The sequence below is a fragment of the Pituophis catenifer genome, unplaced genomic scaffold (assembly GCF_029215685.1).
Source record: "Pituophis catenifer annectens isolate HBS135680 unplaced genomic scaffold, rPitCat1.0.hap2 SCAF_1, whole genome shotgun sequence".
In the NCBI taxonomy this organism is placed as follows: Eukaryota; Metazoa; Chordata; class Lepidosauria; order Squamata; family Colubridae; genus Pituophis; species Pituophis catenifer.
Genome location: NW_027256881.1, coordinates 161,597,840 through 161,620,968, shown reverse-complemented (window position 1 = coordinate 161,620,968; position 23,129 = coordinate 161,597,840). Strand labels below are relative to the sequence as shown.

Here is a 23,129-nt window from a genome sequence, read left to right as displayed (position 1 = left end):
ACCACTGAAGACGAAGAAATAATAGACGAAAATGATGACCAGGAGGAAATCGAAATAGAGAATAACGAACTCAGGTCAGAGATATTAAAACTATTAAAAAGCCAGAAGAATGATGAAAGCCTCATCGCGAACCTCCAAGAAATGCTGAAGAATAGCGGAGCAGCGAGAGAGAAAAACATCACTAATGAGAAGTCTAAAGACCCAAAAATAGTGAGTGATATGACTGCAGAGAAAGTCATTACGAAGAAGAAAAACAGTGATCCCGCGCGAAATTTTGAATGGCAGCCATCTTGGTTTCAACAGGCCTCCAAGGTGAGCAAAGCAGAGCCAATCAAAATGCTCAATTCAAAATTTCTGGCGCGAAAAACGTTATCAGACAACGAAAATGAAAAAGAAGATTCGAACTCCTCAGAAGAATCAGAATCAGAAAGTGAAGATGACTCAACAAAATCCCAAATAAAATCAGCAATGAAAACACTTTTTGCTGCATTTGGGCCAAAACTAAAAATTACCAAAGATCCACCGAAGAAGCGAGCGAGCAAGCCGATACCTCAAGACCTGCCCGCTCCCATCCTGACTTCGAAAGCGACGACGCCCGAACCCAGAGAGCCTTGTCGATTCCGCCCTACACCACAGACCGAAGCAAGTGCCAACGCCCCCAAAAGAAAAAGAAGAGCAGCCGCCGTCGTCAGAACTCCCAAGGTCGAACCAGAGACCGACTCGTCTGAAGCAGAGCAGAGCGAGCGAGCCGCAATGGAGAGAACCTTCCACGACGACTCCAAAGAAGAAATGGACAACGCGCATGCGCGAAACTACGCAGACGGTCCGGGAAGATATGAACTGGCGAGAGAACCACACAGACTCGTTGCGAGCATCCCCATGCCGTTTTGCAATTTTCTACACTTGCGAGACCACGGACTACCTCAGGTCGTAAGTAATGGACAAAATAATGTCGGAAATTTACCCAGTGACTTCCCAAAACTAAGGGTTGATGGCATTAATTTGCAAGAATGGTATCAACAGCTCCAGGTTGTCTTTATGAAGGAAAATTTACTATTTTTTATCACTAGTCCCCCAAAAAGACCTTGGACTTTAAAAATAGATTGTTTACACCATAGAGCATTTTTCTTAATAATATCTAGTGTGTCTCCTGCAATGTATCATAGCATCAAACCTAATCTGACTGTTTCAGAAATTATTCAATGCATGTTTAATTTGTTTCACAGCGATAGTGTGGCTACCACCACAAGAATGTCTAAGGATTTCTTTTCATCTAGAGTGAAACCAGGGGTTTCCATAAGTGAGCATTTAATATCTTTAAACAAAATAAGAGCTGAGCTGCATTTGAGGGGGGAGGTGATTTCAGACCAAACAATGAAAAGTGTTATTATCAACTCACTTGATTCATCATGGGACAGTTTTATGTCACATTTAGACACTATCAATCTAGGATATTTATCCATAGAAAGTCTATCCAATAAATTGATAGCAGAAGACAATTCAAGAAGAAATCGTTCTAGCAATCACACAGAACACAAACCTTATAGGAAAGTAGCTTTCCAAGAAAAATATAATGAAACATTTAAATGTCACAATTGTGGATCCAGGGAACACAATAGAAGAGATTGTCCCAAAATTTCAAAGGAAAGACATAGGTCAGAATATAGGAACAAATACAATTATAGACAGTCTTCCATAGATAGACATAGATATAGAAGCCCACCAAATTACAAAGAGAATAGAGGGGGCAGAGATAATTCAAAGGATAGAAAATCTGGTTCACTGAATGGATTAAATAAACAAGACAACACTAAAATACAGCAAAATGAGAACAATAATTGGCTTATTGATTCTGGAGCAACTAATCACACCACTAATAACAAAAATATATTGTCTTCATTTACAGAAGATAAATTTGTAATAAAGGTAGCTAACCAAGAAAAGGTTCAAGTATTAGGCAGAGGAAATGTAACCTTGCCTGGTCTAGGAAAAATAGAGGGGGTATTGTTAATACCTGAAATACCTCATAACATACTAAGTGCCATAAAACTAAGTAGAGATTCTGACATTAATATAGTTTTCTCAAAGGGAAAAGCGACTTTGGAGAAGAATAAAATAAATATAGGCACTGTGATGATTAAAGGAGGCCTACCTTATCTGATAACGAAGGAAAAATGGTTGCATAACATTGATTCAAATATGGAAGATTGTATTGAAGCAGATGATGAAAATATTAGTAACAGTGACAATGATGAATGTAAAATATCTCATGATCACGCAGATGCACACAATGAAAAAAAACCAAAAATAGGTAAACCAATTCATGATGAGTGTGCTCACATCTTACATAGGAAGTTAGGACATGCCAGTTTTCCTGTAGTACAAAAAATGACTGAACACGCAGAAGGTGTCAAAATAAAAAATTGTGAAAACTATTTGGAATGCTCAGTATGTAAATCTACAAAACTAAAAACTAGTCCCAGGCCAAGAAAATCTACTAGATCAACTAACAAAATTTTTGACTTAGTACACATGGACTTAGTTGGCCCATTAACTCCATCAATCACCTATAGAAAACGTTACTTCCTGACAATAGTAGACGATTATAGCCGTTATGGGTTTGTTTATACATTAAAACACAAAGATGAAACCTTTCAAAAATTTAAGGAATTTTACAAACGCATAGAAACACAACACAATATCAGAATAAAACAAATTATGACAGATAGGGGATGTGAATTCATGTCTAAAGAATTCTCCCAATGGTTAAAGGATAGAGGAATGCTACATTACACGTCTAGTCCATTTTCTGCGTTTCAGAACGGGATTGTAGAGAGAAAGAATTCCACATTACAAACCATGATTAGATGCACATTGGAGGATGCTGGCTTAAGCAAACAATTTTGGTCAGAAGCCTTACATTATTCAAATTACACACAAAATAGAACCTGGTCCAGTATTGTAAATAAGACACCATATGAAGTAATGTACAATAGGAAACCAAAATTAGCACACATGCACATATTTGGAGTCACTGCAGACGTACACATACCTAAGCAGTTGAGAAGAAAGGGAGAAAACGTATCCAGAAGACTCAGATTTATGGGATATGAAACTGGCACCAAAGGGTACAGATTCATTGATAATAATAACAAATTTATAGTTTCCAGAACAGCTGTGTTCCATGAACAGGCCAACTGGTCTAAATTACATCTTAATGAAATATTTCCAAATAAATGTAAAGATACAAAATCTCATGAGAAAGGGACCATAGAAAAACAGGATATCAACAAATATAAAAGCAAAACCAAAACTTGGACAAATAGCCAACACAAAATAAAGACAGACACACTAACAAAAAAAGAAGCAAGATATTTGCATGATAACAATAGCAAACCTGAAAGAGTCATTAGAAACAACAGAAATCAAATGCCAAATAAATACAGAGATTACATAATGCATATGGATGGTGAGCCAATAACACCTAATACTTATGAGGAAGTGTTAAAACTCCCTCGTGAAGAAAAAGAAAAATGGGAATTAGCTATGAAAAAAGAGATGGAAAGTTTACAAGGATTAAATGTATTTACACCTGCAATTGCACCTAAAGATAAAACAATTATTGGTACCAGGTGGATATATAAAATTAAGAACTTAGAAGGAGGCAATACTCTATATAAAGCTAGATTAGTTGCACAAGGTTATGCACAGAAATATCCGGAGGACTATACTGACACGTATTCCCCCACTGTAAGAACAGAGAGTGTCAAAACAGCTCTAGTGGTAGCATCAGCACTCAATCTTGATGTATTTCAATATGACATACAGACTGCGTATCTACACGCAAAACTAGATAAGGAAATATACGTAAGGGCACCTCACAGTCAATACACCAACAAAAATGAAATTTGGCTGTTGAACAAGAGTTTATACGGATTAAAACAATCTGGTAAAAGATGGTATGATTGTTTAGTAAAAGTACTTAAGACCATGGATTTCAACGCTACCACTGCTGATAACTGTTTCTTTGTCAAAAAGGGTGATAATCACATTGAATTTGTGTTGATTTGTGTAGATGACATTTTATATATAGGAAAACACAAAGAGAGAAGAGAAACTTTTGTAAATAAGTTAAATGAACATTTCTCGTTGAAATCTCTAGGTAAAGTGAACAAATATCTTGGTGTTCAAATTAATAAGACTAGAAGGGGATTCAAACTTACTCAGAGAGATAAGATTATAGAACTTTTAAATAAATGCAATTTAAACAATGCCAAACCCTGTGATACTCCTATGCAAACTGATTTTCTTAGAAATACTGATGAATCTTCCCCTGAATTCAAGGATAACACGTTTTATAGATCAATCATAGGTTCACTTCTTTATATATCTAATTGGACTAGACCAGATATCGCCTTACCACTCAATTTATTATCCAGACACGTCAGCAAACCAACAATGTATCACTGGGAAGCTGTTAAAAGAATTTTAAGATATCTGAAAAGTACACTAGATTTTTGCTTAGTATTAGAACCTAGTGATAATAAAGAACCAAAGCTTGCATGTTATGCAGATGCAGACTGGGCTGGAGACACATCATGCAGAAAAAGTACATCGGGTTATGTTTTTCTCTTAAATGACTGTCCAGTTTACTGGTATACTGGTAAACAAGAACTAGTAGCCACTTCAACGACAGAAGCGGAATATGTTTGTTTATCCAAAGCTGCAAATAACCTTGTATGGTTTAATGATTTAATTTCAGATGTTTGGAAAAAACCTGCTTTGCCTTTTGTTATGCATGAAGACAATAAAGCGGCCATTGAAATATCTAGATCTGATGCCATTGGACAAAGGTCCAGGCATATAGATATAAAATTTAAACATGTGAGGCAATTATCTCAGGATGGATTTATTAAAGCAGTGCATTGTGATACTTCAGAACAATTAGCTGACATATTGACAAAGCCTTTACCTTCTAAGCAACACAAATATTTAACATCTAAATTGTATGTCTTGTATTGTCCTGAATCAGAATGTAATTGGTGTTGTATAACGAATCGGCATTTAGAGGGGGATTTGTCAGATGTAAATGCCTTATTCTCTAATGTGTAAATAGTATATGAATGGGGTATCAGGGGTTAACTTATTCTTCACTTCTTAATGTATTCATAATTCACCACTCCCACTTATAGCTCCACCCATTGTATATATAAGGAGCCACCTACACCCTTTTCCTTGCTTCTATCTGTGAATATTCAGTGAATATAGAATGCCTATTGTAAATAAAAGGAAGTATATTTAAACCTTTAACTCTCACTAATTTTATTGAGTCTGATCCTGAAAATATTGCAACACCCCCACAGTTAATTAAATCCAGAGTCCTTGAGAGATTATAGGTGGTGACATTTCCTGTGATGAATTGTATTATAGAGTCTCAGGAGGGAGACACTGCATGCCAGGGAGCAAAGAGGCAGTGGAACTTGGAATGTTTGGTAGGCAGGAAGACAGCTCCTCCCTAGCAGTTCACAGAATATATCCAGATAGTTGCTTTAGTCTGGTAAGATTTCTGTCTGTAGGTGAACAACAATAAATAACTACTTGGAAGTAACTCCATGTATTGTTCTTGGTTCTTGGGCCTGACAGCTCCCATCATAAATAATCTAGTAAGCAACTAAGAATTACATTAAAAAGTGTGACCTTTTAAATCCACAACCAGTTTTGGTGATAAGGAAATCACACCTGGTTAAAAGAAGCATGATCTGTAAAGGGATTCTACAATGGGTAATTCATATTCCATGATAGAGTTGTTGCTGTTCTAATTAATTGGCCACATCTCCAGCTATCCTCAGCATATCTAAATAGAGTTAATCACCTGGTTTTGTTCATTACCTTTCAGAGCCAAGCAAAAGCTCAACAAAATCTACAGTAGTCACCACATTGCCATCCTCCCTGCAAAATAACAATCAAGAATATCTAGAGACATCAAGTCAGCCCTCCAAAGAGCTTCATCTTTCAGTGTATGTGCCAGATGGACAAATATTTATTTAGCATTAATTTGTTTTTGTAATTAATAAGATCAATTTTGTTTTTATCAGGCCTGGCCCTCCTTTGAAATCAAACTCTACTTTATCAGCCTTTCCTGACCCTTCTGTTAGTCCTCCACAAAAACAGTATTTTGTAGATGAAGCGTGCCAAGTAGATAGGTTCAAACAACAGAATTCATCATCAAGTAAGTAAAACTGCAGGAACACTCTGAAAGAAATAGTGTGTGATTATTTTTGTTGTACTGTATAAGATGTTATTTATTATTCATATGTTTGAGTCTGATTTTTTTCCTAGTTATATATACTAATAGCAGATGCAGATGCAAATGCAAATGGTGAATTTATTATTTTGTAGCCAGAAAAACTCTGTTGAGAAATAGGATAGTGATAATAACATGCTTAGCAGAAATTTATAGACATTTACAGAAGGGAAGGATTCAGGGGGAAACACTGCCGAAATTTGAATTATTTGCTGTTATTTCTAACTATAGAAATAAATATCTACAGGTTTACAGATCGCTCCTATTTTTCTTTCAGTCACTTCTATTTACATGTTTACATATTTTCTATTTACATGTTAAATTTTTTATAACCTTCTCTTATATATAAAAAAGGCTATATTTATTATTCAGCGCTTGGTTGGAAACGTTTAGTTCTCCCAATGCAAACCTGCTGTCCAGCCAACAGGGCAGGGCTATTACAATTGAAATGAAAGTGGTCTGTTGGTTAACAAATAGCAGTGCTTCTCCAATTAGAATATTTTATATGTGCCTTTTCCCTTGAATGTTCTCAGCTCCCTGCCCTCCCACACTAACCTCAGCCGATTTCCTTTTGAAGGATTTTATGAGCTCGCAGAGAGCCAAGTTGTAAGCTGGCTGGGAGGCAGAAGGCTCTTTGATATCAGCTTATGGCTTTCAAAAACGGTGCCCTCAGAATAAGAGGGAAGTGACATTTTGCCTAGCCACAGCATTCTGTCTCAAAAACTGTCTGATTAATCCCCAAGGTAGTGATTTATGCTCCATGGGAGGGTGACTAAGGGTCAGAGGATAATACAGAAGTGTTCCTCTGCCAGCAGAGAGGAAGGCCCACGCACAGGATGGTTCCAATATGCCTCCCAATCTTGGTAGCAGAAAGCTTCATTGTCACTGCCCTGTCAGTAGGAAGATCAAAATAGGAAACATAATGCCATGCATCTCAGCTTCAAGCTAACACTTGAGCTCTTCAGAGCCAAGGATATAAAATACCATAGTTACACAGCTGAAAAAACCTTGAACAACTGCCATATTTTGTCAAATGCCTGGACCATTTGGGTCAATATATATTTATTGGGCCTCATGTGGGACAACCTGCTCAAGACACTCTAGCAGAAGGTTTCTTTAGGCAAAGCATGGGCTCATTAGTTGTGTTCCATTAGGGCAATATTCTTTAAACATTTTGCTCTCAGTCAGGACCCCTTTCCACTTTTAAAAATTATGCAGGACTCCAAGAGCTTTTGTTTGTATGGGTTATATTTGTCAATATTTGCCATATTAAAGATTCATTCATAGAACATTTATTGAATCATGTAAAAATAACAATCTTAAACCATTAGATATTAGAATAAAGTATTTTTCATAGAAAACACCCTATATTTTTTAAAAATAAAAAATACAGTGAGAAGAGTAACATTGCTTTAAATTTTTAAAAGCATCTTCAATATTTGCCCAATAATTTTGGTTTCACAGACCCCTAAGACCACACTTTAAGAAGCACTATGTTAACAAGTAAAAGAGACAATGATAACATGGGCTAAAAATTTTGGCTATTCGATTGAGTTAGATCAATGGCAGAAATTATGGGATAGAAATTATAAATTAACAGTGTCTACTGCATACAAAGAAAATCTTTATAAAATGTTTTGTAGATAGCATTTTCCACACTCAAGGTTAGCAAAGATGATTAAGGATAAATCTGCAAAATGTTGGAAATGCCACCAAACACCTGGGTCATACTATTATATATGGTGGACATGTCAAAAAGCGAAAAAATATTGCACAAAAATACATACATGGCTGGAAAAAATGATAAAACAACATATAGATTTGAAACCAGAGACATTTTTGTTGGGCATTTTACCAGACAATTATAACAAAGGGAATGTATGCCAACTCAGAAAGCTCAAACTGCCCAAAGAGCTGCTGATCCAGTTCTACAGAGGAATTATTGAGTGTGTCATCTGCACCTCCATAACTGTCTGGTTTGGCTCTGCAACCAAACAAGACAGACACAGACTTCAACGGATAATCAGAACTGCAGAAAAAACAATTGCTACCAATCTGCCTTCCATTGAGGATCTGTATACTGCATGAGTCAAAAAGAGGGCTGTGTAAATATCTACAGACCCCTGACATCTTGGATATAAATTGTTTCAACTTCTACCCTCAAAACGAGGCTATAGGGCACTGCACACCAGGACAACTGGACACAAGAACAGTTTTTTCCCAAACACCATCACTCTGCTAAACAACTAATTCCCACAATTTACTAAGACTGTATTACTATTCTTCCTCTCTTCCTTACTAGTATCTATCTCTTCCCACTTATTACTATTACCATGTTGCTTGTATCTTTCAATTTATATTGTTTTTATTTGTTTCCTAGTACGATTTGATAGCTTATTAGTAACCTTGACTATCACTAAGTGTTGTATCTTTTACTCTTGATTAATGTATTTTATTCTCCTTATGTACACAGAGAGCATATACACTAAAGACAATTTCCTTGTGTGTCCAATTACACTTGGCCAATAAAGAATTCTATTCTATTCTATTCTATTCTATTCTATTCTATTCTATTCTATTCTATTCTATTCTATTCTATTCTATTCTATTCTATTCTATTCTATTCTATTCTATTCTATTCTATCCCAACAGACGAAGATGTGATTAGAAAAATATTAGAATGTGCAGAAATGGATAAGCTAACATTTACAATTAAGGGAAAGAAAGAAACTGAATATTTTTTGACTTGGGACTTATTTTATCAATGGCTAACTGACAAAAACAGGAGCTAGAAACAGGGAAATATATGGAAGGATCAGTGATATTAGGAAGATATGTTAACTTGGTTAACTAAATAGTATGATTATTATTGTTATTAATATTAATATAATGATATTAATGCAATGAATGTTGTTGTAAACACTTTGATTATTATTTCCTAAAATGATTTGTACCCAGACAACAGTTCAATTGAAATTGGAATTTTTGTATGCTATAAAATAAAATAAAAACTTATTACCCCCCCGCCCCCAAAAGAAGAAGAAGCACTATGATAGAGCCATGCAGTGCTCTCAGGTATGTAGACACCCAAATGTAGCCCCTCTTTCAGCTATTGAAACCAGTTGCGTTATTTCCCAGGATCACCTGAGAGGTAGCTGTACAATTTCAAGAAAAGATACAATTGAGATTATTTGCAGACTGAGATTGTGTTCATTTCCCTATCTCATCCAAAGCACCTTGCTTGGATAATATCTAAAGCACTTTATAACCTTAATATCCATGTGTCCATCTAGTATGCTGAAAACAGAACTCTAAACAGAAATCCTGTAATTAAAACTTGGGATTTCTCTGTGCATTTTTTCTGTGTGGTTAAAAAAACGAGTGTTTCAAAAATATTGACTATATTACTTGATAGCATAAAAATAGACTGGGGGTGGGGAATTCTATGACTTCAACTTTCTCATGCTTTTATTATCTTTTTTTTCAGGAAAAAATGAAAACTCAGTTGAAGAATGGACATTTTACCCAAGCTCTGGTAATCACACTTACCATACAGGGAAAAGATGTTTATTTTATGGTACCCACCTCCGAACTAAGGCTACATCTTCTGAGAGGACACTGGAAAAGTCTATAGGGAGGAAGAAATATGGTATAGCCTCACAAACCTTCTATTTTTTATTAGATAATCATAATAGTTTAAAGTATAGTTGTCATTCCAAGCATTAGAATTAAGTTTTCAAATATCCATATATGGGTTTTCCATGATGAAAAGTAATTGGTAGGATACAAGATATGGCATACTGAGAACCACCGATGCAAACCTTTGGACTAATAAGATTGAGTTCTTTTTTGCAAACAAGCATCAAACCGTTATTAAAAAACTATGAGGCTAATGAACTTCATTCTGAATTATTGATGACATATTATGTTTCATTATTATTTAGCCAAAAGAAGAAATATATTTTCAATTAAATTCACGTGTTATAATATACACATATATACTACTTGTAAAAGAACAGCTTGCTAAATATAAATACAACCAAATTGAAATGTCAGAAAATGTGCCTGCAGCCAGATTCCCTTCTTAACTTCTACTTTTGTTTTTAATACCAGTAGATGAAACGTCCTCCCGAAATGGCATTCCAATGAGGATGCTTGGTGACCATCCATTTGCTGCTCCTGAACAAAGTACAGACTTCCACAAAAAGGGATCAACACTATCTCCAGTTAATTTTGGGAGGCAAGTTCTTATCTGATAGCTTCTTTTTTAAAAAACCAAGTCACTACACTACCTTTGCTTATGGAGGAAGGGAGGCAGAAGAGGGCAGGTCTTGGCGAGGAGAAAGGGGCAGATAAAGAAGCAGGCCTATAAAAATGGAAGTGACATAGGACTCTTCCAATTAATCCAATGAAATATTTGTTGTGACTATTTGTAGTGCTGTTCCTTTTCTATGAAATATATTCAGAACTGACATTACTGTACTCAAAGGGTGTCTCCTACTGATGTGGAGCATATCTGTGACATTTTGGAGGTTCTCTGTGTACAGGTGAATGTTCCCAAGAGCTCTAGAATTGAATGCAAGCAGGGATTGATTAAGCAGGTTTCATAATTGTAACAGAAAGATTATTTATACAAAGTGCATTATAGAGATAAGCAAAGCCTAGCACCTAGTTAACAACCTTCTCCCAGGAGGAAAATCCAAGAGCAAGGATTCTGCCCAAATGTGTCTGGGTACCAAGTCAAAAGGAATTAACCTGTGATTAGTAATCTCTTAGAGAAAGGACAGAGGCATCTCTCTCTCTCTCTCTCTCTCTCTCTCTCTCTCTCTCTCTCTCCCTCCCTCCCTCCCTCCCTCCCTCCCTCTCTCTCTCTCTCTCTTTCTCTCTCTCTCTCTCTCTCTCGGTTAGTGATAGCAGAAGCTGAACAGGACAAATGAAGGATCACTTTTGGAAGATACCATTTTTCTGAATTCTGAATGAAAGACCAAATCTGCAAGGATTTCACTTTGTTCAATAATAGGTAAAGCCTATGATGAAGCCACTGTGGTTAGAATGCAGTACTGCAGGCTACTTTTGCTGATTGCCGGTTGCCAACAGTTTGGCAGTTTGACCAACCTTCCATCCTTCCGAAGTCAGTAAAATGAGGACCCAGATTGTTGAGGGCAATATGCTGACTCTGTAAACGGCTTAGAGAGGGCTGTAAAGCCCTGTGAAGTGGTATACAGGTCTAAATGCTATTGCTATATGAATACAGATTATCCTTCAGATTACTGTAAATTGTTGAAAAGATTTTACAGTTTTGGATGAGCTTTAGTAAGATGTCTAATGAGTCAAATGTTTGCATGTTATGTTCCCTAAGCACTTTGACTAATCTTTGACAACAAAGTATTATTTTTACATAATGGTATTTCTGCAACAAAATGAAATATTTGGGTTATTCTGTATCTCAATTATATATACTGTGTGATATACTGTGAAGAATATAAATGATCATGCAGCAGCATATATTATGCAATCATCTGCATGGGTTTTCAACTGGAGCGAAAGCAAAAAACTTTATGCATAACTATAAATAGAAAATGCTAGGCTCCCAAAACATTAGAAGCAAACTGGAAACTTCATCTTACTGCCAATGCACACAAAAATATAGTTCTTACTTTCCTTCAATTAGCATGAAATATGGATTTTATTTTTGTATATCATTGTTCCATGCTTAGGAAATTGCAAACATTCCTAATACATGTATTGATTATATACTATAATTAAATCAGGGAGTGGCATAACCGTACCCAAAGACTTCTCTACTCAAAATCTTTTGTTTCTTTTTAATAGCTCTAGATATAGAAAACGGTCAGATACCTTTATTCCTCTCCAGCGTTTGCCAATAACTTCTAGGTACGTATCTCATATCTTAAGCAACATTTATTTTCTTCTGTAGGCTTTTATTGTTTATACTTGTATTACTTGTTTCTAGAAGATATCTGCTGTATTATTAGTTCCAATAGATTTTGACATTTTCTACAATATACCATAATGTAATATATAACAACATAAACATAAAACTTCAGTAATATCTCTATTTTTTTAATCTTGCTTTGAGTACCTTCTTTGAAGTTCTTTCACAGTAAAGAATTACAAAAGGAAGAAAGTAAATGTGGAACTACCCCGTAATATTTACTGGATTTAAAACTGGCTAAATACATATTGTTTATAATACCGTTGACCCTTGTTTAATGATCACTCGTTCAATTACTGTTCTAACTTACTATAGCACCAAACCAGTGGTAGTTACAATTCGACCTTGTACTTATAGCTGTTGCAGTATCCTGTGGTAACATGATTGCAGTTTGTGACCATCTCTGCCAGCTTGCCGCAAACAAAGTCAATGAGAGGAAGCTGGCTGGAAGTCGGGAATCATGGTCATGTGAGGTCCTCCCTTAACGACCCATGCAGTTCCTTTTTTTACTTTCCTGTTTTTAGCTCCATAGAACATAGAATCATAGAGATGAAGAGACTTTGGAGGACTTCTAGCCCAACCCCCTGCCCAAGGCAGGAGGCTTTATACCATCACAGACAAATGGTTATCCAATCTTTTCTTGAAAACCTCCAGTGATGAAGCACCCACAACTCCTGGATGCAAGATTGTCCCTCCCCTTGCTCCTCCCCTTTGTAGCTAAAGCCTCTTCCAAAGTCAGAAAGTCATGAATCCAGAAAATAGGTAATACTTACAAAGAATTTGGGCTAATAACACAAGTTTCCAGATTGCAACTGTATTTGGACACTTCTTAAGCCCCTTATGCTTGACTATGTAATAAAATGTGTTTTTGAGTTGGCAAATCACATAACATAAAAATATGTGTGCGGATTAGTCCAGAATCATCCCACACAACTCTAGCCACAGTTTTTGACAATGTATTCTATGGCCAGTCTTATTGCTAGGTTGCTACAGCACACAGAACTGAGGCTGTGACCTTTGGTTGCATTCTGATTAATTCATTGGACTCCCTCAGTTTCGTAGACCAGTCTCTGAGGTTTCTTTACTAAGCATGTACAGGTATTTATATGTAAATAAAATAATAAACAACTAAAATTCTTGTTATCACTATGGCCAGATACACAGAATATAATGCCATTTTTCATAAAACTTCATTCTTCAAGAATATCAAGAATACCTCTCTGACAGGTCGCAATCTGTGTTGACAGGGGAGCAGCGGTCGACCCTGAGACGCCTTGTTTGTGGGGTGCCACAAGGGTCGGTCCTCTCGCCCCTTCTGTTCAACATTTATGTAAAGCCGCTGGCCGAGATCATCCATGGCTTTGGGGTGGAGTTCCATCAGTACGCTGATGACACTCAGCTGTACATCTCCACCCCAGGCCACCCCAACGATGTCCTTGAAGTGATGTCCCAGTGCCTGGAGGCCGTGCGGGCCTGGATGGGGAGAAACAGGCTCCGATTCAACCCTTCCAAGACCGAGTGGCTGTGGCTTCCGGCGTCCCGATATAGCCAGCTGGTGCCATCGCTGGCTATTGGGGGCGAATCACTAGCCCCCACGGAGAGGGCTTGCAACTTAGGCGTCCTCCTGGACACACGGCTGTCTTTAGAAGAGCATATGACGGCCGTGGCCAGGGGGGCTTTTTATCAGGTTCGCCTGATACGCCAGTTGCGTCCCTTTCTGGATCGGGACTCCCTACGCACGGTCACTCAAGCACTCGTCACTTCCCGCCTGGACTACTGCAATGTTCTCTACATGGGGCTCCCCTTGGAGTGCACCCGGAGGCTGCAGTTGGTCCAGAACGCGGCTGCATGGGGATTATGGGAGTGACAGGGCGCTCACATATAACACCTCTCCTGCGCGAGCTGCACTGGCTTCCTGTGGTCTTCCGGGTGCGCTTCAAGGTGTTGGTGACCACCCTTAAAGCGCTCCATGGCTTAGGGCCGGGGTATTTGCGAGAGTGCCTTCTGCCGCCGATAGCCTCCCACCGGCCGGTTCGCTCTCACAGAGAGGGCCTCCTCAGGGTGCCGTTGGCCAGGCAGTGCCGGCTGGCGACCCCCAGGGGGAGAGCCTTCTCTGTGGCAGCACCTGCCCTCTGGAATGACCTGCCCCCTGAGATACGCATGATATCAGACCTCCAGACTTTTCGTCGGGCCCTGAAGACACACTTGTTCCATCTAGCTGGGCTGGCTTGATCCCATCCTCTCAGTTTTTTAATCGAATTTCGGTTTTAATTGGGTTGTTTTAAATTCGGGCCAAAATTATTTAATTGTTTTTTAAAAATATTTTTAAATTTTATACGCTATGTTTTATCCTGGCTGTACACCGCCCTGAGTCCCGCAGGAGAAGGGCGGTATAGAAATATAATAAAATAAATAAATAAAAATAAATATTAAAACTGGCATAAGCACTTTTCTAGACAGTGTAAAGTATTTAGGTACATTTAGGGATTATTGATGGAAAGAACTAGCCTAATCAGATTTAAACTGGGCAGGAAGATTTTTTAAAAATGTTTTCTCCAAGTTCAGCCTTACTGTATTCTTATTCTTCCATCATGCCACTAGAGGGCAACAGAGTTGATTATCTCCCTCTACACCTCACTCTAAGTAAAAATGCAGCCATCTAAATTCCATTGATTTTTGGTCCTAATAGTAGTAGCCATCCTGTTGCTAATTAGTTGGGGAAAATAGTTTGGGGGAAGATATATCTGGAAAGGGGATAATTTTAAAGGTCTTTTTTGTTTGCCCCTAATCACCAGGGAACAATTCCTGCCTTGTTCTACTGATACTGCCTTCATGGAATCTCCAGCACTTCTGTGGGGCAGCTTAAAACTTAAATAGCATTTCCCCTCTTCTAAAGTTTTTCGGTATCAAACTTGACATACTTTGTTGACAATTGCTGATCCCTTTTAGCCCCTTTAGGCTGCTGTGGACATAGCCCAGTGGTGAAATTCAAAATTTTTTTATTACCGGTTCTGTGGACGTAATTTGGTAGGCGTAGTGTGGCTTGGTGGGTGTGGCTTGGTGGGCATGGCAGGGGAAGGATACTGCAAAATCCCCAATCCTTCCCCACTCCTGGGGGAAGGATATTGCAAAATCTCCATTCCCACCCCACTCTGGGGCCAACCAGAGGTGGAATTTGCTGGTTCTCCAAACTACTCAAAATTTCTACTACCGGTTCTCCAGAACCTGTCAGAACCTGCTGGATTTCACGCCTGACATAGACCCTGCCTCTCTAGCCATGGGGCACTGCCCTCTGTAGCCATTTTTTTTTTTTTTTTACTGTTGGATGGATTGGACACCTGGCTTCTCCAAAACAGCATTTTCTATAGTTCCTGTTAGGGGATCTTATTTTCAGCCTACAAAGTAGACCAGACTGAGAAATCAAAGCCATGTAGATTAGGGCTATGGTTTATTGTAAAGCTATAGAACAGAATCTTGCAAATCTGAATGCGGTTCCCCCTCCCTCACTTTATCTTTGTGTGAGTTAAGGAGGGGTTTATTGAAGATGCTTTCTCAAATTAGTTTCTTGACCCAGGCTCAAGTCCCTCTTAACTGATCATTGCCTTGGCTGCAACTCTTCCTCCTGTTCTTTGAGGTTATTCCTGTAAAGTGGGTTGTGCTGAGAGAGTGACTGGCCTGAAGTAACCCAACTGGCTTTCATGGCTAAAATGAGATTAGAACTTATTTTTTTGCTTTCTAGCCAGCACCTTCAGCACTCCACCAACTGACCATCTTTTTTGACCATATTCTGAAAATACTCCTGGGCCAGGCACTATTTTTCTAATTGCACTCTGATGATGATTTTTATGAGTCACTGCAATCACTATTTTGCAATTCTGGAAGATTGCTATAGTGGATGTTCTGTGGTTATTGATAGTCACGAGGTCAGAATTGGACTGGCTGTTACTCACCCCAAGCATTGCTGGTCCTTTGCAGTATTGTAGTAACCTTGCCTGGAGCTTTTGTTGTTGTTGTTAGTCGTGAAGTCGTGTCCGACCCATCACAATCCCATGGACAAAGTTTGCCTGGAACTTCCTTATTACCAAACGCTCCTTCTCCTTCATCTCTTCAGCCCTTGGCTACCAAGAGCCCAATAACCTGTTTATGGCAAACTCAAGTTTGCAGCACTTTCAGAAATAGCTGGATGGATAACAGGCACAGAAGAGGAGTTACGTCGAGTAGGATCATCCCCCCCATCCACCCTTAGTGCCATGTCACCTGCTATTCTCAGAATCTAACTAAAGTAAACTCCCCCTCCTCCTCCCCATTAAGAAGAGCAATAGATGATTGTTCTGCTAGCAAATGATGCCTGATGATGGCAACGTTGGAGGTGAGGAACTGGCAGCACAAGTTATTCCAGCAGACTTTTCTGTTGAGTCCATGACCTGAATCAGAAAAATATATTAGCAAAGAACACCTGAGCAGAAGGGGAGAATAACAGAAGGGAATGCAGGAAAAGTAAATCCGTTTCTCTTCAGTTCATTGCTGATCAGCTGAACAGTGCTGAAAGTGGTTTATCCCTTGCCTTGCCTTCAGCTCAGAGCAAGACTGACCTTCTCCCACGTGCCTGCCCTTCTACTGTATCTTAATGCAAAAAGGGATTTTCCTCAAGGCGTGGCCCTTCCCCTCAGTGGATTGGAAGAGACCTGTAGCCACAGTCTCCCTGCTCTGTGACTCAGGGATAGGGATGTTGCAAATTGCGAAAAGTTAGACAACATTTGTAGGTTGCCCACCCTGGAATTAGCTGCATCTCTTGGAAAGCCTACTTTGAGCCAATACAATGTCAAACTGAGATATGGCTTTGGGAATTTAACTGAACTGATTGGAAAATTGTTTTACTTTTTAAAATTTGTTCCATCCATATGGCTGCTCATCTCAAACTTGTGAATCTGGGAAACTAACAGCATTTTTTAAAAAAATGGAAAAAAGCAACAAAATAAGTAGACAATTGGCAGCTGAGTTAGAAACAACAAGGATAAAAAGCAACCATCCATATAAATATAACATTTTAAATTAAATTAGTTCACAGGCTTTTTTGGGCACTCTGGCTTCATGTGCAAACACAAAGATTTGTGTACTGTAATGGGCACACATCCAGGAGTTGTGTTCAAAAATTTTAGCAAGGGGTTCTCTGCCTGGTTGCTGGGTGAGCAAGGCCATGGTGGGCGTGGCCTAGTCAGCCTTCTTCACCATGGGGGGGGGGCATTTTTACCTTCCCTGGGCTCTGGAGGCTTTTTTTGAGCCTCTAGGAGGGTGAAAACGGCCTCCCCAGGCTCCGGAGTCCCTCTGGAGCAGTGGTTCTCAACCTTCCTAATGCCGCGACCCTTTAATACAGTTCCTCATGTTGTGGTGACTCCCAACCAGGGGTGGGTTCTAAATTTTTTTTACTACCGGTTCTGTGGGCGTGGCTTATTTTGTGGGTGTGGCTTGGAGGTCATGTGACTGGGTGGGCGTGGCTAGCTGGTCATGTGACCGGGTGGCCATGGCTATATGTATAGGGACTACTCAGAGGGCTGAAAAAAGTCATTTCTGACAGGTCCTCGCACTTTTGATTGGTCCTCACACTTACGACCATCCTCACATTTATGCCTGTGCAGCATTCTTAACAACCATGTCACTCATTTCACAACTGCTTCTCTTCAACATGGTATAAGATAGGGCAAATACGTAAATTGTGAGGACAGTCGTAAGGTCAAGGACTGGTCAAAAGTGTGAGGACCAGTCAAAAATAACTTTTTCAGCCCTCTGAGTAGTCCATATGCATAAAAGGATACAGCAATAGAGAGGGATGAAGGAAGGGAAGGGAAATTAGAGTAGGAGTGAAGGTAAGAGAGGGAGGAAGAGAGGAGGAGAAAGAGAAAGAAAAAGGAAGTAGGGAGAAGAAGAAGAGGGGGGGAAGAGAAAGTAAGAAGGAAAGAAAAGACAGAGATGGTAGGTTTGAGGAGAAAGATTGCTGTACAATAAAAAAGATGAAAGGGAAGAAAGCCAACCCCAAACAAATATTAAGATATTAAGATAAAGAATGAATTGTTGAATTTTAAAGAATAAAAGAGAACAAATAGCAATAAATAGCAATAATTAGAAACACACATACAAACATACAATGTATTTTCTTTGAACAGAGTATTTGGCCGGTTCACAAATTTAAACAGTTGTAGGAGGTTAGCACCCACCCCTTTCCTAGAAGAATGAAATATTTTGAGAAATATTAAAAAGGCAGAATATTATATTTCCCTACCTGGATGAGAAATGGAGAAGCATATTTTACAGACAAAGCAGCTCCCACCTTCCTGCCCCCCACCCTTTGTTAATGGGCCAAAGGCAGAAAGTCAATCCTTTGTCAAAGGACATTTGCAACACAATAGCAACAGAAACTAACACAATGGGCCCCATCAAGCCATGTGATCCTGTCCACCATTAAACCATCTTTCCAAGCAGTCTCCATGTTTCCAGTGTCTTTTTCCCCACTTGGAGCAGAACCCAGAAGGATATTTCTTCCAACACAGTATTTAGTCATTTCAATTAAATTTACAATTTCTATATTTCCTTTTTACCATATTTATTCCTCATCTATTTTTTTTAAAAAAACAATATTACCCTTCATCCTCATCTCTAATCTTATATTCAATTTTTCCCTTCTATTCTATATTAAACCCCTTCGCATTGTCATCTATTTTTATATCCATCCTCACATTGGTTAATTATGTAATACAGTTGTTTAATACAAATTCAACATTTTAATATAAATCAATTAGTTATATAACTATCTTTTTTGTATATTAATCAATATGAACATGAATATTCCAATTATTTCCATGCAATCCAATTTCTTACAAATCAATTAATTATATTTACCAATAATAATAAACCAAATAATTTCCCCCATATATTCCTCCAAACCACAACTTAACCAATTAATAGTATCTCAATTATTACAATTCCCTAGTTAAATAGAGCTTTTTTTCTTTTGTGTTTTAAAATCTTGGAACTCTCCTCTTTTGCCCTAAATTTCCCATTGTTTGCAGTTTTGCACCTACCTTTTTTGGTGAGGAAAAAGAAAAAGAAATCTCTCTGCCTCATTTTGTCAGGTTGCAGCCTGCTTACTTTCCATTTTGCTTTTTCAGCATAGCTAGAGGGAAAAAAATCTGCTCCAGGAATTTACCTCTTTGCAGCTAGCTCCGCGGCAAGAATTTAAAGGTTTTTTTCCCTCTAGCCACCAGCTGGGACTCCGGAGGCAGCAATAGATTGGGAGTGGGTGGGGTAAGCGAACGGCGACCGGGCGATCCAGCAGAGGCAGAGGGTGAGGGTGAGTGAAGGTGTGGGGGGGGGCGAGAGAGGGCTTTGGCAACCCCTGGGAAATGGCCGTTCGACCCCCAAAGGGGTCGCGACCCCCAGGTTGAGAACCGCTGCTCTAGAGGCTTCCAGAACTTCCGGTAGGCCCATTTTTCACCCTTCCTGAGCCTCTGCATGTGCCCTGCACTTACCTGCATCCAAAACCGGCCGCGTGGGGACTCCTGGGAGGGGAGGGGCGGGGTAGGCGGGGCCAGCCAGAAGTGGGATTTGGGGATTCTCCGAACTGCACAAAATCTTAGCTAGAGGTTCTCCCAAATCCCTGCGAATCCCCAGCAGCCCACCCCTGCACACATCTCTCTTTATGAGCACATTGTTTGTGCATTCACTTATGTTTTCCCTGAACAAATATATTTAACTGATGTATTTAACTGAAGCTGATGTAGAGACATCCTGTTTGTTTCAGGGCTGAATCTACTTACTCAGTTAAGCTTGTGATTATTGGGCTGCAATTACTCTATGTTTCTTTCTCATCTTGCTCTCCAGTGTACCTTTCCATGTAAAAGAGAAAGAACTAGAATTAGAGAGAGAAAAGATGGAAGTGCAGAATCTGGAAACCTGGAGACCTAGTCCAAGTTTGATGCAATCGTTACTTGAGAGTGGACAGGCCAGGAAGCTAACTTTTTCATAACTGAAGAATGGAAGGCAAGCTTGGTCCAAAAGTTCTGATTTTGCATATCGTAAGTTGTAGGACATATTTGTGAATACATCTCCTAGAAATTCTTGCCAAACTGATATGACCACATTTTGAATAGTTGCAGAAAGTTAGCTGTTTCTGTGCACTATGTTTTTTATAGTTGCTTCTGCACTAAATGGATGAATGAATAAATTAACAAATAGAAAATTTAATAAAACATATTTAGTTCATTTATTTCAATAGTTATGATTTTATGAAAGAAGAAGGAAGTTAAATGCCTTTTCTTACACTGCAACTTCTTCACCCTGCCTGTTCAGCAAAGCCATAGAGATCAAGGGGTTATCAGGATTCTCTGTAGTTTTGCTCGTAGACTTGGTCATGCTAAGTAAGGTACCCATGTATCACAAAGAATGCAATAAGACAAAGCAAGGAAGTTTATTATAACCTCTGGTTGCAATAGATTAATAATAAAAGAAGAGAGAACTTGAAATATAAAATGTAATCTGCAGAACTGGGATTAAAACCTGCGGATAGTATTATGTCTATTCTTTAAAACCAGAAACTCTGACATAATAGAGATTAGAGTAGCAACCTACTGCACTAGTAAACGGAACTTGATTTCAAGACAAAAATTCAGACAGACCTTGCTGTCTTCATCAGGACAGGAACAAAATGCATTAAGGAACAATTAAAGAAAGGGAAGACTGCAAAAAAATATTAGGGTAGGCACCAAGTATTGAACCTAATGGGAAGAAAACCTTTTTTTTCCTAAGCAAAAGGCCTGGAAAGACTGGAAAGTAATGGTAGCTTGGTACCGGTCTTGGATGAAGACTGGACGTAGAAAGGATTAAGCACTAGCAAAGACTTCCTCACCATGCGCCTCATTTCTCTGCAAATGGCATTTGGCATTCCCCCTCTCAATCCCCTTAAAGCTTCAAATTCAGAAAAAATAAATCTAAATTAGTATTTTCCCCTTTTTATAAATAAGTGACTGAACTTGGCCCCTTGCCAACTTCAGATTGGTTAGAAAACTGCAAAAGTCCCCCTGTTTAGTCTTGTGGGCTTCTTCTTCCTTCCCCCAACATGCTTACTGTCTCTCCAACTTTTCTTTCACTCATACTTCTCTCATTTTTCTCTCTTGCTGCCTGTCTACAAAAGTTAAGCAGGGAGATCTATTGTCAGGTGCTGCTGGCTGGATTCATCATGAGTGCAAATTGCCTCACTCATGGCATTCATTTCACATGTTTATCAGTCTTACAGAAGACTACTAGACTTATAGAAACCAGCATAAACACTGATTAGGCATTGCATGAGGAGGTGATCAATGCCTGATCAATCCTGCTCACCAAGTCAATAGTGACTCTAGTGATTTTAGGTGCCCGCAGAAACTATAAATAGCCAACCAGAACTGAGCTGATCCCAACCCTGCCACATCATGACTATGGTTGCCAGTGAAGGATCCTAATTCCTACATATTGTGGGGCTTGCATCTGGAGAAGATGGAAAACACCATTTAAAGATTTGATTAGTTCAATATGAAATTAGCTGACCTCAGCTATAGGCTGGGTTGAGAAGAAGGCATATCCTTAAAGGCAGTTAGTGAGACATCTTTAAGCAACAATGAGAGGATGTGTGGATTCTTCACATCTTCCCAGAAGACATGAAGAACAGAATGAATGTTGGTGAATGAGTGTGGTCAAAGTATTGAAATGAAATGGTTTTGGCTAATTCAACACCAAGTTCAGATGATACGCCTAGAAGTATAACTGCTAGCTTACTTGCAGTTTAGTTGAGATTAATTGAATTGACCTATTTGTTTGAGTATTCTCATCTAACCATCAGTTCTCCTTATAAGGAGCTTTGCCATCTGGCAAATATGAATCACTTCTGCAGCAGATGAAATGTCTTCTCCACCCTCTTTTTCCCAAACTGCTTGATAAGTCATATCCTTGATTATTTTGAAGGCAAGACAGTATGTTGCTTCAAAACAGCCGTGCTAGATTATTCAAGTCGCCAGCATCCCAGGAGGCAACGGTCTGGGTTTCATAAACTTGCCAACTCTTGGAATTGAAGACATCTGGCAGCCTCTCAATCCATCTTTTCTTTTTTGGTCTGATAAAATATTTTTTTAAAATAGTGAGTGAAAAACTTTTTTGATTACATATTGCTGAAAAGTCCTACAGTTGACATTCAAAACTAATAATGTTTGTGCAGCAGCATTATTGAACAATAGCTTCCAAGTTTTTACAGATGCCTGTAAGGATGTGCCTCTAATTCTCCAGTTCTACTGTAATTCCCAGAAATACTAGCCCATTTCAGTTTCATAGTCTTTCCACATATCCACATTGATGAAGCAATTTGCCATTTTTCTTTACTTTGCTGCAAGTTTTGCCTGTGGGATTTTTTTCCCTGTGATTAAAATTACAACTGAGAAACATGATTTTCTCAATGTGCCTCGGAATGGGCCCCAGTGGTCTATGAGAAAATCAGTAATGCCTTTGTGCTCCTGTAACCCTTTGTACCCCTGTAACCTTTTACCCCTTGTTTTGGTTTGAATTCCTACTGAGAGGAAAAAGAAACTTTCTTGGGGCTGAATTTCTGGATTGCTGCTTGCTCCTTCCACGTGTGCACTGGAGATAGGACAAAAACCAGCACTCAGTCAAAGGAATGAACTGCAGCAACAAAATGCTGTTGAAGCTTTTTTTACTCTCAATGTTCTTTGGAGCAGAAAATGGGCAAAACTTCATGGACTGCAAGGATTGTTGGAAACTGAAAGTTGAAGCAGGAAATGTCAGAAGCCCCAGGAATAACATTCTAATATGTGTTTTTTGTAATAAATTATT

General features: G+C 38.8%; 1 protein-coding gene across 1 annotated transcript; it reads left to right on the top strand.

Moving 5' to 3' along the window:
- Positions 1 to 5,868: 5,868 nt before the first annotated feature.
- Positions 5,869 to 20,280, top strand: SPATS1 (spermatogenesis associated serine rich 1; the record flags this gene model as incomplete). Its single annotated transcript, XM_070933244.1, has 6 exons — positions 5,869 to 6,017; positions 6,096 to 6,229; positions 9,792 to 9,839; positions 10,418 to 10,544; positions 12,137 to 12,199; positions 20,136 to 20,280. Coding segments are annotated over 6 exons (666 nt in total), but the record flags the coding sequence as incomplete, so codon positions are not given.
- Between the last annotated feature and the right edge of the window lie 2,849 nt (positions 20,281 to 23,129).